Consider the following 18,713-nt stretch of genomic DNA (forward strand, 5'->3'; position numbering starts at 1 on the left):
GAGGATGATTATAAGGGTTACTAGATGTCCTGTGTACTCTCTGAACAAATATCTAAGAGTGTTAGATGAGATCTCAGTTCCCATTTCTGCAAGTGTACAATTGTGTCATGAGAAAGTCTTTGTGTGCTTTGGACAAAAATTTAAGACTGTTAGCTGAGGTGTCACATTCCATTTCTCATTTATATGTCACTACTGCTCAGTGCCTCCACATGCAGTAGTAGTTGTCTTTAGTCACTCTATTGTTTTCAAGTAATCAGTACCACAATGTATAGCTTGCAATAACCCATATCATATTTTGGGCACTAACATTCATCTTACGTCACTATATATTTTGCCTAACTCCCTGTTCACTATTGTCCATATCACTGCTCTCACACAAATAAACCTAACATCCTGTCTTTGACTACTGCTAAAAACTTATGTCCTTAATGTTTATTATATTCCAAAATCAGGACCTTATTCATCATGGGTTTGATAAATTTTATTTTGATTCAGGGTCGCATGTGAGAGGAATACTTGAAATCAACTCAAGGATACAGCTGTGGACACCATGAGAACAATATTTTCACTCTACTTGAAATTGGCTTTCCTAGAGTTGAAAGGAATTACAGCTGGCTCCACTTAAAATGACAAGAAATATCTTTTCCCTCTCTCCACATAATGAGCACACATTACTTAGTTGTCCAGAAAAGCTTAAGTCAGTTATAAGCTATTAAGTTAATTTGATTTTCTTTAAATTCCATGTCACTTTCCAACTTGTTGACATCCACCCCATAGAATGTTAGCTTCACATATCGGTTCACATCAGAACCAGCAAGAAGCAGTATCTTCATGTTTTTACTTTCCACTCATTTCGTATTAAACTCTCTCCCATTTGTGTTTTCAGTAGTCATAGGTAAAGTATTTCATAATACAACTGACTTATCGGTCCTTTTGAACTTTACCCATTCTGTGTCTGGGAAATGTTGCTCTTGTACACAGTAACATTCGAGCTTGAACTTATGGTTCCCCATCTGACTCTGATTTACTTCTATTCTGCTGTTAAATACACTTGTGGAGAATGAATAACTGCTGGCAGTGACCCAAATTAATGAAGTTTTTTCACATGATATGCAGGTTATGTACTGTGTATAATCATAATCAAGGGTCATACTCCAGTGGACAGATTTTTTTAATAACAATTTCAGTGTCTTGTATAGCCTGTTGTGTATACAGTGTGGGTTATGGTGTACAGTCCAAATCTGATTTGATGCAGCTCTCCACACTAGTCTATCCTGTGCAAGTCTCATCATCTCTGCATAACTTTGAAATCTATGTCCATTTAAATCTGCTCATAAAAGTCAAGCCTTCATCTTCCTCTACAATTTTTACCCCTCATTCTACCCTCCATTACCAAATTAACTGTTCCTAGATGCCCCAGGATGCATCCCATGTACTTTTCATTTCTTTTAATCAAGTTTTGCCATAAATTGCTTTTCTCCTCAATTCAATGCAGTAACTTCTCATTACTGCTTGATCTACCTATCTAATATTTAGTATCTACAATTATATACCTATTCTACATACCACTGTATGGTATATATCAGAGAATACCTTGTACAACACGTTGTAAATGGAGCAAGGGAAAAATGACTGTTTGTGTGCCATTGTACAAGTACTGATTTCTCTTATCTTTTACTCGCCGTATGTTGATTGAAGTAGAATTGTTCTACAGTCTGTCACAAATGCTGGTTCTCTAAACTTTCTCAATTGTGTTTTATGAAAAGAACATCTTTCCTCCAGGGATTACCATTTGAGTTCACAGAGCATTTCTGTAATACTCATGCTGACTGAACCTACTGGTAACAAATCTAGCAGCACATCTCAGCATTTCTTCAATGTTTTCCTTTAATCCGACGTGGTGCTGACTGCAAAAACTTGAGCATTTCTTAACAATGGGTTGAACAAGTGTTCTGTATGCACTTTCCTTTGCTTATGAGCTCTAATTTACTACAGTGCTCCCAATAAATTAAAGTCAGACAATTCACTTTTCATACAACCAATTTTATGTTTTGCAATGTTACACCTAGATATTTAATCGATATGACTGTGTCACACAGCACCCTGCTAATAGTGTATTTGAACAATAAAGAATTGCTTTTCCTACTCATCTGCATCAGCATATATTTGTCCACATTTACAGCAAGCAGCCATGTATCACACAAGATAGAAACTATATCGAAGTCTTTCTGTATCCTCCTGCAGTCACACAATGCTGGCACTTTTCCATGTACTACAGCTTCACTGTCAAACAGTCACAAACTGCCGCTCACCCTATCTGACAAATTATTTATTTGTATAGAAAATAAGAGCAGCCCTATCACGCTTTACTGGGGCACTCCTGATGACACCTTTGTTTATGATGGACACTTGCAGCCTAGGAAAATACAGTGTGTCCGTAACTAAAGTTCCAGTTTCAAAACACTGTAGAGAGAGAGCCGTTGCTAAGGATGATGTCAAATCAGAATGAATATTATTGATGCAGGGGGAAATGTCATGGAACTTAAAGAAACTTAACAAAAATTTTACTAATAGATGGCACTGTAAGTGAATTAATGTAAATAATGTCAGCTACAAACGGCAGATGAATCATAATGTGATGGCTATGGCTTGAATTGCACATTACACCATCCATACCGTTCAATGTGCATGACTGGACAAGTTCAGCAGTTAGCACTTGTGGCACTGTTAGTTAGGTAAGCCCATCCACCACGCCAAGGTCATACCACATCACACGGGAAAAATCGGTTTTTAATTGCCCTGAGGTCAAAAACTGCATAACAAACAAAATAACATCATTTTTTAACTGTCTTGCAGCCAAAAACCACATAAAAATCAAAATTACTCTGGTTTCTAATTGTCATGAGAGTGGCATAAGACATGTTCAATATGCTGTCCATTGTTTTCCGCCAGAAGTTGAAATCGAGAAATGGCATGTTCCACAACAGATCCATGTGTCTTGGGGGTCACATTAAGAATGTGTTACCCAGTACATGCTTCAATTCAGGTACATTCATAATAAGAGTACTGAACACATCATCTTTCTGGTAAACCCCCAGCCAGAAGTCAAACAGATTAAGAAAGCAGGGGATCTGGATGGCCAGGCTGTAGGTAAATGACAGGTGATAATTACAGCATTGCAGAAGGATTCCCACTTGATCTTGTCTTTTGCCTAGTTTTTCCTCCAATGCTTTCACTATTTCATCTGTTAAAACTACCCAATCATCTTCTTTTATGTCCACATCTGATCAGGAAGATGTCGTGCAGTGTAAAATCAGGTTTCACATATTCTTCCATGGGCCTTAAACCAAATGTTAGCAATGATTATATTGTGCTCTGCACAAAATTCCGTGAGGTTGCCACCTCTTTCATTTCTTTCTCGCAGTCCATGTTCTACTATTTTCCTTCTCTTACTCTTCTTACTGAGGTGGTAGGGCAGTGGCTTTGGTTGGGAGCAGTAAGGTGCTGATGCATGTTATTTTACTTAATTTTAACATGAGTTAATTTTTATTTGCTCTTTTGTGTTAAAATCATCAAAACAAAACAGTGCCTCCAGAATTAGAAGTTAAACAATCCACTAGACTCAGTTAATAAAACTTCATGGATTAACCCATAGACTAATCTCATCACTAAAGGTCAAGTATTCTCCTATAGGTATTGTATAGCTCCTGTTCTTTACATCCACATAAAAGCAATAAAAGCATAATTGAAACACACATTAGGGATGGCAAAATAAGTCCTCAGGTACCCTAAAGAAACAAATGTGTATACCTCTTTGCTTTTAGTGATTTTGCCAGCTACAAGAAAACAGGAAACTAAATCAGATTTACACTGAAAGTTATTTCAGCAATCGAAGGCAGGTTGAGCAAACTAAGTCTTAACCTTCAACATTTACCCTAAAGACTACCCAAGGTTACACAAAACAATGAATGAATACCAAAATTTTACAATATGTGATTTACACTCTTTTACAATTTATGTCGTTCTGTGCAGTTTCACATGCCTCTGGTTTGGTTAGCCATGATCCCAATCTTTTGCTTCTCAGATTGTGGGGTAGGGCATGCACCCCTTTCCCAGTCCCATCAAGGAGTAGTAATCAAATAAAGTCAGTGGCTCTGGGGAGCTTACATAAGATGCAACCTTAAACAGAAATGGCAACCATTGCACATCAGTACTCAAAAAAATTGACGTACTATTTCAATACACATAAAGAAGTGCTCCAACAAAAACACTCTCCATAGTAACCTCCAAGAATTACCCATTATCAGCCACTTTTTAGCAGTTCACAGTTGTTAACCGTTACTTTTTTCATGACTTTGAACATTGCCTCAAGAACATACTTCTGTAAGAATTGATTAAACAACGGTGAGTTGGACCAAATAATTAGTACTGCCAAGACAGGCACACAGGCAAGCAGGTGGTATATATATAGGAGGAAAAAAAAAGAAAAAGAAAAGAAAAAAAAGTCTGAGAGAAACAAATAACACCACAATACAGATCTCAGTATGGCGTCAAACAGAAATGATTGCATTCCAATAATTATAATAATTGCCCCACACCACTACCTTAAACCTGTAATACACATAATAGGCAGTTATGGGTAGCTCATGTTATCACTAATGTTGTGCAAAACATTTATTTTACCAAATAGCATAACATATCTTAATTGAGAGGCACTTCACAAGTTCGACACACTAGCCAGTAACGGACTTGATAACAGCACACACAAAATGGTAAACAACCAGTGCAAGATTTGTCACACAAGACATGTCCTTACAGCTGACCCTAAGGCTCAAAAGTGTGCGCCGTTATTTAAAACTTCAATTTAAAAAATTATACCTGCCACGCAAGGCGTCACACTGTTCAGCTAAAGTGGCCATGACAGCTAGAAGTACAGCCCTATAATGCAATGCTTACATCAGGGAGCCTAATGCCACAGGCACTCACTTGCGAGCCTTAACAAGAGAAGCAAAGCTTAACAGCACCAGCTAAGTTAACAGTCTGGCCTTATTTACCAGCAGCACTTCTCTTAAGTAAACAAAGACCAATATAGTTACACAAATGACTTCGGCTTAATCTTAATCGAATACACCAGGCACATGCCTTCCCTACTAAAGCCGTAATGTAATTAAGCTGCACACAGTGAGACCCAAAACATCACGGATGCTCTTACACAGACAAATGTATCTTGAACTACCAGTATTCTGACCATGTTCTCGATACTGAGCGGAGTGCAGGTCCCCCAACAGTTATTGCTGCATTTAAGCCCTCTGGCCACTGGTCCACTGGGCCATTGGGCCACTAGCCCCAGCCACACAAACAATATACAGCAGTGCCACCTCATTCCTTGCCAAACTTACCTGCTCCACGTCAACACCATCCTGCGGCATACTCCATCCACAGGCCGTGCCAGCTACAATTTCCTGGGGTCAACTTCCTCCAGAGACAGCTCAGCATGTCACAAAGTACACTTCTCATTGGCCCCCAACGCCACTTCTCGATGTAAGTCACAGGCTCCGCCCAGCCAAATCAAAGGGTACGTGCGCAAAGTGTCGATATCAAACTGGCGCCAACTGGCAGTTATGTGCTCATGGCTCACTAGTATCCAACCCCAATCCCCCCATCACAATGAAATTTTTGCCTCCTTTAACATACTGAATGATTTCTTTCGCCTTATTATACATTTTATTTTCAATCTCTTTATCATCTGCAGATCTATTGGGCATATATAATTGTACTACTGTGATGGTTTGTGGCTTTATGTCTATCTTGACTATGATAATACTTTCACTGCGCAGTTTATGTAGTCCACTGACATTCCAATTTTCTTGTTTATTATTACACCTACTCCAGCAGTGCTCCTGTCTACTGTTATATTGATAATCTTGTACTTATTTAACCATAAATCGTCTTCTTCCTGCTAGTGCACTTTAGTAACTACCACTATATCTAACTTCAGTATACCCCTTTCTCCTTTTGATTCCTTTTACCTATGTGCTAAAACAAAAGAGCTAAGATTCCACACCCTAACCTGTAGATTGCAAGATTTTTTTTTTTTTCTTATACTAACAGCCTCTTGAGTGAGGACTATTTTACCTCCTGAATATTTTACCCAGGACGATATGGTCATCATTAAACCATACAGTAGACTGTATGTCCTCAGGAACTACAACTGCTGTAGTTTCCCCTTGCTTTCAGCCATCGCCAGTAGTAACACTGCAAGGCAATATTGGCTAATATTATATTTATTTACTACACAGTTCTGAAATCATGCACGGTGATGGTCAGAGAAGTGTCAGAGTCCACTTTGTGGATACTTTGCCATTCATCTCTCCAGTTGTATTTTTCATTGCATTATCTGCTTTGGGCTGCAGCTTCAAGCAAAATGGTTCCCAGTGGTTGTAGCTGACATTCTCCTGTGGTAACTGTGTCGCCAACAGTAACTACTCATGTATATCTACAACTACATCGCTATTCTGCAAGCCAGCTGATTGTGTACCAGAGGGTACTTCTGGTACCGCTATCTGAACCCCCCTTCCCTGTTTCATTGGAATGGTGTACGGGAATAATGATTGTTGGTAAGCCTCTTTATTAACTGTAATTTCTTGAATTTTCTTGTTGTGGTCATTTCGTGATGTGTATGTGGGAGGAAGGAATATGTTGTCCATCTCTAGGAAAATATTATCTCGAAATTTCCATAGTAAAGCTCTCCATGATGCACAACATCTCTCTTGTAGCATCTGCAATGCTCTCAGGGCCACTTTTTGTTTGATCTCTCTCTCTCTCTCTCTCTCTCTCTCTCTCTCTCTCTCTCTCTCTCTCTCTCTCTCTCTCTCTCTCTCTCCCTCCCTCTCTCCCTCCCTCCCTCTTTCTCTTTCTCTTTCTCTTTCATCATTCCTACCGGGTAAGAGTTCCATAATTGGTCTAACAAGCACCTGTATGACATTTCTGTAATTTCTTCCTATGCATCTGTCTTGCTGTTTCCAGCAATTTGTCATTAGTACTGTAATAGTACAATAGTGTAGTGGCTTTCTTTTCCTATGTATGCACAATATGTTACTTTATTTGCATTCAGGCTCAACTGCCAGTCCCTGCACCTTTCACCAATCCTCTAGGTCCTTCTGCAAATCATGAATGTCCTCTGGTGTTGCTACCTTCTTATAGACAATCACATTATCTGTGAGCAGCTTTCAACACATTGTGGTAGATCATTTATATACATTGGTAAACAGTAACGGTCCTATCACACTTCCTTGGGTACTTGCCAAATTACCTTTACACCTGTTCCGCTAAGAGTGACACATCAAATTCTGTCTGCAAGAAAGGCATGAATCCAGTCACAAATCTGGTCCCATATTCAGTAAGCTCATATTTGTTCAGTAAACAGCAGTGTGGGACTGTGTCTGATGCCTTCCTGATGTCGAGGAACATGACATCAACCTGAGTGCCGATATCTACAGTGCTGTGGATCTCCTACAGGAACAGAGCAAGGTGAGTTTCACAAGATCTATGTTTGTGGAATCCCTGTTGGTTTTTATAGAGGAGATTTTCATTCTCCAAAAACTTCATAAAACATTAGCATGAAAAGTGTTCCATAATTCTACCACAGACTGACATCAGAGATATAGGCCTTAATTACTTGCATCTGTCCTGTGACTCTTCATGAAAAACGGGAACGACCTGCACTTTCTTTGAGTCACTAGGTACTCTCCATTGCTCCAGTGACCTACGGTAAATTGCTGCTGGAAGGGGAGCAAGCTCTTTCACGTAATCTGCGTCAAATATGATCAGTATCTCATACGGTGCTGATGCCTTTCCACTACAGAGCTATTGTAGTTGTTTTTCTATTTTGTTATCAATTACCTGAGTATCTGCTACTTCAGAGTTCTTAAGATGATTGAAAGGACTGCCATGAAACAATTTCAGAATACCAAATCCAGTGTTTCGGACTTCTATTTCATTTTTCAATTCAGTGCCATCATGGTCACTGAGCATTTGAATAGATGATTTCGAACTGTCTACTGATTTTATGTAAGACCAAAACCTAGGGTTTCTTAATCGGATTATTTTTACATTCAAAGTCGTTAAATACTTCTCTCATTGCTCTCCTTTTGCTCATGTTCACTTTGCTCATGTTGTGTTTGTCAGCTAGGTTTTGATTTCTGTTGAATCTGTGATGAAGCTCACTCTGCTTACATTGCAGTTTTCTAACTGGCCTATTAGACTATGGTGGGTCTTTCTCGTCCCTTTTGACGTAGCTTGGAACAGACTTGTCTAAGGCATATTGAATGATGCTTTTTAATTTTTTCTATTTGTACTCCACAACTTCATCCTCAGCATTAAATATTTGAAGTTGTCTACTCGAATACTCTGCAATTCGTACCCTCTCACTCGTGCTAAGCAAAAATGTGTTCCTACCTTTCTTAATATTCCTTTTAATACCCACGGTCACAGATGCTATAACCACATAATGATCACTAACTGCATAATGATCACTAACTGCATAATGATCACTGATACCCTCCTCTACATAAAGTGATTTAAGAAGTTCAGGACTTTTGTTGCTAGCAGGTCATCTGATTTGGTAGTTTAAGCGTAATTATAAATGCTTCTGCTGTCCAGAAATAGACAATGAGCAGGGTCATATAATTGTCAGATGTTAAGTTGGAGATCGTGTTTCCATGCAGGGAACCTGTCTTAGACCATTCAAACCAACACTGAAGCAATCCTGTTACAATACTTGCCCCAACTACCTATTTTGGGGTATTGTAGATGAAAACTGAAAGAATGTATATCTGCAACAACTAGTCATAGGTCTCTGCGTGCATTCCATCTTAATACACGGCACCAAACAGACTGTTTACACTAGCAACACGTATTTCCGTGTTGCTGAATTTGATTTACGCCATAACTCTCAGTTCCACCTTAACTTGCAAGATGGTTTACATAACAATCCAATGAAATTCTTTGACAGTTTCTGATTTTGTAATGTTCTCCGCCATAATTCAAACTACATTATTACAAATAGCAGTGTGTTTAAATTGTAACATGTCATGTTTTCATAAACTAGTTTATTGTTTCCAATAATACAGAAAGGAGATATTTTGCTTGTTTTTTGCATTTTAAACTATGTTTTGAAACTATTTTTGCAAAGAATAGCCAGTTAACATTACATGAGAATTTCGTAACACATACAACATATAATTTTATCTGTTTCAGTTGGACACCATGAACAGTGACTATGATAAACTGCAGAAATCCCATGTAAGACTACAGAAAATGTGCAACAGTCTTGAAGATGAAAAACTCTTCTTACAAAGTGAACTAGACAGGATTACAAAGGATTCAGAAATTAGGTCAGTATTGGGCATCTTCTGTCACAGTACTTGATACTTCATTAAACTAAAACATGCTGATATTTTGTATTATCTTAGTATTCAGAAAGCAAGCTGTCAGTGTGAAGTGGACTCTCCATTCACAATATTGCAGAAGCGTAAGATGGTAATAGAAAATACAGATGAAATGCAGACAGTGATATAATACAGCCTTTCACATTTTAGAGGAACAGTAGTCGGCCCACCAAGCATTGTGCTCATGGTGATAGCTGCATTGTAAAGACATGGCTCAGCTGTCCATATTGGATGGTGAGGGGAGTCTTCCTTTGCATCTGGTTCTGGGGCAGTAGGAGTGTGCGAGGGTTAGGGTATGGCGTGGGAAATCTGTCTGTAGAGGATTTGATGTTAGTAACTGTCTGTGATTACCCTAGTGAGATCTTGAGTGTACTGGATAAGGGAAATCTCATTACTGAAAATGTACCCATGGGTGGTAGATTATATGGGAGTGATTTTTCGATTTGGAAGGGATGACAGCTATCTAAACACAAGTTTTGTTGATTTACAGTAGATTTGAAATGGACAAAGATATGGATGGAGCCATCAGAGAGGTGCAGGCCAACATCCAGGAAAGTGGCATTTGGGCTGAGAAGCACTATGTGTAGTGAATGGGAGAAAAGGGGTTTTGAGGCTGGGAAGCAATGAGGAGAAATTAATCAATTTGGACATAAACTGTGGCAATTTGCTACTTAAATAATGTTGAACTGTAATCTGGCAATCAGGTGGGTAGGTAGCAGTCAAAGTTGCTCATCACCTGATATCATCCCTGAATGGAACAACTGAACCATTCTTTCACCAGGTCTTCAGTTACATATCTTTGTGCTCTGAAAAGAGGAACATTGTACCCATAATGCTTCCCACCCAGTCTGCACAATATCGTGGTCCTTGCTTATGCCAGTTTCACTCCCAGTCCTTTACCACATGAGCCATATCCCTGCAGAATACCTAGGAACAAGACCTGTCCCATATACCCACTCAACACATCTTACACCAAAGCCATTACATGCAGTCTGCAAAAAGCAGTCCTGTTGTATATCAGCTCTGCTGCAATTTCTTGACAGCATTTTATTTAAACTCGTCCACAAACAGTTGTCCACTTGAATGAATGGCCACCATAAAACTGTTACCAAGAATAGTTGACTGACCATTGGAAGAACACACTGCTGAGCACAACACGTTCAATTTCGATGGCTGTTTCACAATCCATACCACCCGGATGCCACTTGTCCTGCCCCCCCCCCCCCCCCCCACACACACACACACACACACACACCAGCTACTCAGAACTACGTAGTTGGGAGTTATCCTTGCAACACAGCCTTTGTTCATGTAATCCTCCTGGCTACAGTCTCCTTCTCTAGCTCCCTGCCACATGCCCCACACATATCTCTCCCCTGACTCAGGACACAAGCTTCACTTATTTTGTGCCCGCACCCTGTTCTTCGCAGTCTCCGCTGCTTTTGTTGTCATACCATCCCATTTCAGTCCTCTAAGACGTGCACCTTCTGTCTGGTTTATGTGCCTTTTGACAACTCAGTGCCTCTACTGTTTGGTGAGTTGTTACCTTTACTTGTATATTATTTACATTCTCTTTGTGTTTCCCCTTGCCACAATAGGAAGCTAAATGCTTCTTCTCTGGATGCTGCAGTTAAAATGGGTTAAAGTGCTGAGGCCCCCCATGAACCATGGACCTTGCTGTTGGTGGGGAGGCTTGCGTGCCTCAGCAATACAGTTGGCCGTACCGTAGGTGCAACCACAACGGAGAGGTATCTGTTGAGAGGCCAGACAACGTGTGGTTCCTAAAGAGGGGCAGCAGCCTTTTCAGTAGTTGCAGGGGCAACAGTCTGAATGATTGACTGTTCTGGCCTTGTAACACTAACCAAAACGGCCTTGCTCTGCTGGTACTTTGAACGGCTGAAAGCAAGGGGAAACTACAGCCATAATTTTTCCCGAGGGCATGCAGCTTTACTTTATGGTTAAATGATGATGGCGTCCTCTTGGGTAAAGTATTCAGGAGGCAAAATAGTCCCCCATACGTATCTCCGGGCGGGGACTACTCAAGAGGACGTCGTTATCAGGAGAAAGAAAACTGGCATTCTACAGATCGTAGCGTGGAATGTCAGATCCCTTAATCGAGCAGGTAGGTTAGAAAATTTAAAAAGGGAAATGGATAGGTTAAAGTTAGATATAGTGGGAATTAGTGAAGTTTGGTGGCAGGAGGAACAAGACTTTTGGTCAGGTGAATACAGGGTTATAAATACAAAATCAAATAGGGATAATGCAGGAGTAGGTTTAATAATGAATAAAAAAAATTGGAGTGCGGGTAAGCGACAACAAACAGCATAATGAATGCATTATTGAGACAATGTTGACTGGAATACTCTCTTATGAAAGGGAAGCAGTGGTTGGGAAGGGAGTGAGACAGGGTTGAAGCCTCTCCCCGATGTTATTCAAACTGTATATTGAGCAAGCAGTAAAGGAAACAAAAGAAAAATTTGGAGTAGGTATTAAAATCCATGGAGAAGAAATAAAAACTTTGAGGTTTGCCGATGACATTGTAATTCTGTCAGAGACAGCAAAGGACTTGGAAGAGCAATTGAACGGAATGGATGGTGTCTTGAAGGGAGGATATAAGATGAACATCAACAAAATCAAAACGAGGATAATGGAATGTAGTCGAATTAAGTCGGGTGATGCTGAGGGAATTAGATTAGGAAATGAGACACTCAAAGTAGTAAAGGAGTTTTGCTATTTGGGGAGCAAAATAACTGATGATGGTCGAAGTAGAGAGGGTATAAAATGTAGACTGGCAATGGCAAGGAAAGCATTTCTGAAGAAGAGAACTTTGTTAACATCGAGTATAGATTTAAGTGTCAGGAAGTCGTTTCTGGGAGGTGGCGCAGTGGTTAGACACTGGACTCGCATTTGGGAGAACGACGGTTCAATCCTGATTTAGGTTTTCCATGATTTCCCTAAATCACTCCAGGCAAATGCCGGGATAGTTCCTCTGAAAGGGCATGGCCGACTTCCTTCCCTAATCCGATGAGACCGATGACCACGCTGTCTGGTCTCCTTCCCCAGACAACCAACCAACCAAGTCATTTCTGAAAGTATTTGTGTGGAGTGTAGCCATGTATGAAAGTGAAACATGGACGTTAAATAGTTTGGACAAGAAGAGAATAGAAGGTTTCGAAATGTGATGCTACAGAAGAATGCTGAATACTAGATGTGTAGAACACATAACTAATGAGGAGGTATTGAATAGAATTGGGGAGGAGTTTGTGGCACAACTTGACAAGAAGAAGGGACCGGTTGGTAAGACATGTTCTGAGGCATCAAGGGATCACAAATTAGCATAGGAGGGCAGTGTGGAGGGTAAAAATCGTAGAGGGAGACCAGTAAATGAATACACCAAGCAGATTCAGAAGGATGTAGGTTGCAGTAAGTACTGGGAGATGAAGCTTGCACAGGATAGGGTAGCATGGAGAGCTGCATCAAACAAGTCTCAGGACTTTAGACCACAACAACAACAACAACAACAACAACAACACAAAGTACTGAGGCATTATATTATATACTAACTTTGTATTTATAGCTTATCAATGCCAACAGCAGCCAGTTCACAATCTATTCTTCTATCTGATTATGTCCATGTCAGGTGTCTTAATCAGTTCCATTCTTTATATTGTATTAGCATTGCTAGTGTTCAGTGTTTTTTTTAAAACTCTTCATAGTGTTGAAGTGATCCATGCAAACTTTCAAGATGTCACTTGTTTAACATATTCAACAAATTTTACAGGGAAATAAATATGCGTGCAGAAGAAGAGCGATGTAGTCGATTACGAGAAGAGCTCCTCACACTCCGTGAAGAGTTAAATCATGCCCAAATGGCACGTGATATGCTTGAGCAGCAGAAGTTAGAGACAGATCTATTAATATCACAGCTTGAAAAAGGGAAAGGTAATTAGGTTTTATTGCTGAATTTGTGATGTTATTATACAGCACATGTCAAAAAGAATTAAACAACTACCATAGTGGAAATAAGTATGATAGAAAGCTCTGCAGAATGCTGCAGTATAGTAAGACTTTATTTTGTTTGTATTATGCACACTGCTGTTGTTGCACCGCTGTGCTGTCCCAAGCAGTAGGATTGTTCATAAAAGAAAATGGCAAGTGACTAGCAGAAGATGTTTGGGAACACAAAATTAGTGCACTTATAGAGTGATATTTTCGTACACATCTTGAAAGTAGTCAATCATGCCAGAAGAACATCTTCTGGTAACCCTTTTCCAGTAGGCTTGTTTTCTCTGAGAAAGCTACATTTCACATGAATAAGAAAGTGAATTTACTATTCTGACTGGGGGAGGGAGGTGGCAAGGACTCTACATATTTCAGTTGAGCATGTTCAGAATTCATGCATGCTCCGTGTGTTTTGTGTAGTATCGTAAAAAAGATTTGTGAGCCATCTATCTTTACAGAATACACTATTACTAGCATCGTATATCCAACAAACTTAACCAGCACCTAACCCCACAGTCTGATGAAGCTTCCAAACACTGGAACGCTTACTAAGAAGTTCTGAGTTGTATAAATGAACATCTGCTTTGCTGCTTGTTTGGCCAGGTAACTTCCCAAGATCTTAACAATTTGCCAGTGGGTTGAAAGGTTGCATCTGTTACTCTTCTTCTCAAGCAGATGCCTGAGTTTTGAGGATGCATTTATATTGCTTTTCAACCCATGGACTTCAATACCCCATATATTTCACAAGAATAAGCCATGAAACATGAGTACCATATTGCATCAGTAAAACTCCCAGAACACTTAAAAGTATTGATGATATGTCCATTCTTTTGCATCTGTAATAACCTCATTATCAACAAGATATTAAACCCTAACGTTGAAGCTCACTTGAAAGACTGTGAATCAAAAACAACATAGATTCTCCGCTGTAACATTTCCTATTAGGGATTAAAGCGGTATAATAACTTGCCCAAGGAAACAAAGGATATAACTCAAATAAATTTATTTTACAAGGTGCAAATTTTCAGGACTGGTGCTGCCATCTGTTGAAAACCTTACCTTTGGACTAATGGTCACCATCACGCTCGAAGTAGTTCCCATCCGCATGTACACACCGTTCCCAGCGCTTCTGCTGCTGGTCAAATGTTTTCTGGAAGTCCTGTTCTTTGAGGGTGTTTATCATGCTTCTTGAATCCTCCTAGAGAGTCGAACTGACGGCCTTTTAACTTGAGTTTCAGTTTTAGGAATAGCTCAAAGTCGCAAGGTGCCAAATCTGGCGAGAACGGTGGGTGGGGTACAACCGCCAGGTTGTTTTTTGCCAAAAAGGTGTTGGTGAGCAAGGACATGTGACAGGGTGCATTGTCGTGATGCAGCAGCTAGTTCCCTAGACGCTGAAGTTCGGGTCATCATCGCCGCACGTTTTCACGGAGCTGTCGCAAAACGTCACAATAGTACGCGGAATTCACTGTTTGGTCGGGTGGGGCAAATCTTTGTGCTCAATTCCATTGGTATCAAAGAAAACTATGATCATGGTCTTCACTTTGCTCTTCACCTGTCTCGCTTTTTTGGGTCCTGGAGAGCCTGGGCTCTTCCACTGGGATGATTGTTGCTTTGTCTCGGGGTCATAACTGTAAATCCAGCTCTCGTTGCTGGGGATAACCCATGACAAGAAGGTTGGATCATCAGATGTTGTCTGATGAAGTCCATGCACACTCAACACTCTGTCCCTTCTGATCGGCAGTCAAGATCTTTGGCACAAACTCTGGCAACACGATGCATGCCCAATTCATCAGTCAACATTCGTTGACATGTCCCATAACCAATACCCACTTCATCCGGGAGGTCTTGAATGGTTCGACGTCAATCCAGACTAACCAATTGTTGAAGTTTGGCAACAATGTCTGGCATTGTGCGGCGAACGGGCCTTCCAGTGTGAGCATCATCTTCGATGTCTGTTCGGCTGGCCCTGAACCGAGCATGCCACTCAAACACATGTGTACGGCTCTTGCTCTGTCCCCCAAACACTTGCTGAATCATTGCAAGGTAGTCTTGCGCATAGTAGTTCGCGACTGGGAACATTCAGTTTAGTTCACGGTTCTCTCGCAAACTAGGTTGCTCTTTTAGTTCGTTAGCTCATATCTCGATTTCCAGAAAGATAGTTCGCGTGCTTTGCTACTGCTACTGCACACGCTCTTTTATTCGTTATGCCAGTCTTTTAAATAATGACCATTGTTGCCAATGCCTGTATTATTACAGTTTTATGTGGAGTAATTAGACTTCGAAAGGACAAATAGACCAGTTATTTACACAAATGGGTAAAATGGGGTAGTCAACTACTTTACTTTACATACAGTGCTCTTGTAGTATTTTAATTTTAAAATATATTTATTTATTTATTAGTTCATTGTAGGAATATTACTTACAGGATATGCTAAATGCATTTTTAATAAAAATACACTTTCATAAAAAATCGACTTTTTTAAAGTTTTGGAAATAACTAACAAAAAATATTTCTGCTTTAGGTGCAGGTTAAGTACTATATGGCACAAACAATAATACCATTATCATTAACAGAAGAAACACTAACACTTATAATTTGTTACCAAACAATTAGACATAGAAAAAATAACTATGACCCCTGAGTGAGATTGTATTCTAAAGCATACTTTTTGTGCTTTGCATTATCATTCTTTAAATAATCAGTCTTATAATTTTCAAGTGAAATATTATAAAAATTTGCATTTTATTATGTAAAAACATTAATTTGGAAACTTTGTTCATTGATAACAGTGTGATTTTTTAAAGCCTACTGCGGGCTCTCGCTCCATCTCGCTATTGTCCATCAGTCTTTGGAAAAGAGCGAACAAACTAAGTAGCAAGGTTATCTGTGAACTAGTTCGCGTAGTTCGCCTGTGGGAGTGCTCTTCCGAACTAGTTCATTCGCGAACTACACAAGACTATTGCAAGGGTCTCGGTAGCATTTTTCCCAAGATTCGCACAGAATTTGATACACACATGCTGTTCTGTTTGCGGATCCATCATAAAATCGCCACACACCAAACGCAGAGTATTACAGAAATCACTGTGGACACATTACACGTCCTCCTAGCTGAATGCCACTCCGCACATTGACTCATCAGGTATGCTGCTCTCACCACCTAGCGGTGCAAAGATCTACTACTCCTACTTTCCAGATGGCAACACTAGTCCTGAAAATTTTAGATTCCACCTCATAAAAGGCAGTCACAACGTATCTCATAAATATTGGTTACTACACAGTTATAGATTTCTTAGAGAATTCAGTATTGGGATTAATAATATTAAAAAAAGGGTGGTTTGTAGTGTATGGTACTGTTGTGTCACTATTTTGCTGAGTTCAACATCTCATCCAGATGACTCAGATTTTCAGGTATACATAAGGGAAGACATGGAGATGTAATAGAGATGTGGCAACATGAGCGTGCTCCTAAAATCAGTAGTAGAAAGTATGAAAAGACCAGTGATAAATGCTCCTATCGGAGCACAAAAAATGTGAATATGCTCCTGTTTAAAGCAGTCTTACTGAAAACCAAGATACTAGCTGCTCCAGACCACTTTCTTCAGCACCTTTAAAAATTTTTCCAAACTTTTGGCATGCAAACATATTTGCTCTTTTTTAACATGCAACTCACCTCTCACTCCCACAAGCTCCCCTAACTGTAACTCGCTCTCACCCACTAGTCCATTGCTGTAAGTTGCTCGTACCCATCCACGCCCACTTGCTCATTTTCACTCACTCATTCAGTGCAAATCATTGTCATTGTCTCTTTGTGTCTCTCTTAACTCTCACTGTCTCTTGTATCATAGTCAAGTTCTCCTTCACTCTGTCCTACTACTACTGTCTCTCTTTTTCCTTTTTGTCATTGTCATAGACCCTGTCTATCATTATCACTGGCTCTCACCGCACTTCCACTTTCTCCTTCTCGTTATTCCTCTCCCACTCCCTCCGACTCTTTATCTTTCAGCATAAAAAGCATTTTTCTGCTGGTTCCCTTCTTTTCCGTGTCACAGCAGAGCATGCCACTAATATGAAAAGAACTTTATGTATCAGTAAAATTTTGGTAGTTTACTTGTGTGAAATTGAAATAGTGCAAAATTAATTTTGTGAAATTGAAATAGTGCAAAACTAATTTTTCACCCCAGACAGTATTTTACTTGTTCAAAAATTTTGCATGTGCTTCAGTAGTATAACACAGGATTCCAGAACCCTTCTGATGATAACGAAGACACTTTTCAGCTTATTTCTATGTACTACGTCACTTTATAAACAACATTTTCACCTCACACCAGATTTCACTTGTGTTGTTACAAATGTAATAACTTTGAACCTCTATATCTCGGAAACTGATAAACAGAATTTTCAAGTTTGTTTGAGATCAGGATCTTAGCAATATATCACAATAAATACACTCATTTGCTGTGCATAGCTGTCTTGGAGTCTGCGGCTTTGTTTTGGTACCCAAAACCCAAGTTTTTGGGGTGTTTCTTGATAACGGGTAAAGATTTATTTTAGGCCATAAATATGACACTTCTAGATAAATACCTAGAGAATATAACACTAAAATTTGAGCAATTTGCTGTTGTTATTTATTATTTAGATTTCATCTCACTCCAGATTTTATGTGCATATAAGGTAACTTTGAACTTCTGTATCTCACAAACATAAGGATATCAATAAAATTTTCAAAGTTGTCAGAGATCAGACTCTTAGGAAGATATCATAAAAATTACAGCTTTTCACTTTGCATAGCCTTCTTGTAATCTGTGTCCGTTTTGGTACGAAAAATGGTATAAAAAACTCTTGGGGTTTTCTAAGCTGTGTAGTGATTCGAGAATTTATGCATAAATTCTAGAACCAGTCAGCCTTCCACCGTCTCGACCACACGATATTTTAGATGTGAGTGGGAAAAAGGAACCTTATCTACTGCGTGTCACCTGTCTTTGTGTGCAGGTCTCAAGTTTGTTGTGAGAAGATTGTAGACAAGGTGGTCAAACGGCGCCAACAAGTACTTGACCTACTCCGACATCTCACTCAAGTACCTGCGAGGTAGGGAAGGGGGATGGGAAAGGTTTCCTGTCTTTGGGGCTATCTTCTTTCTCTTCTTCGACCTTAGCAACCATTTCTATTTATTTCCTTTCTTACTTCTCATTTGAGGACCTATCTATTTTTCACTCTTTCCATATTCACATACTTCTATCGCAGAAGTCCTTCCTAGTTTCTGT

At 39.6% G+C, this 18,713-nt stretch overlaps 1 protein-coding gene across 1 annotated transcript in view; it reads left to right on the plus strand.

Annotated features, from left to right (window-relative positions):
• The window catches only part of LOC126161742 (rootletin), a 267,518-nt gene that overhangs the window by 71,931 nt on the left and 176,874 nt on the right, over positions 1–18,713 (plus strand). Inside the window, exons 10-11 of the mRNA XM_049917782.1 lie at positions 9,259–9,395; positions 13,231–13,391. Of these exons, the coding sequence (XP_049773739.1) occupies positions 9,259–9,395; positions 13,231–13,391 (298 nt within the window). The remainder of the gene's footprint in view (positions 1–9,258; positions 9,396–13,230; positions 13,392–18,713) is intronic.

The sequence above is a fragment of the Schistocerca cancellata genome, chromosome 2 (assembly GCF_023864275.1).
Source record: "Schistocerca cancellata isolate TAMUIC-IGC-003103 chromosome 2, iqSchCanc2.1, whole genome shotgun sequence".
NCBI classification, from domain to species: domain Eukaryota; kingdom Metazoa; phylum Arthropoda; class Insecta; order Orthoptera; family Acrididae; genus Schistocerca; species Schistocerca cancellata.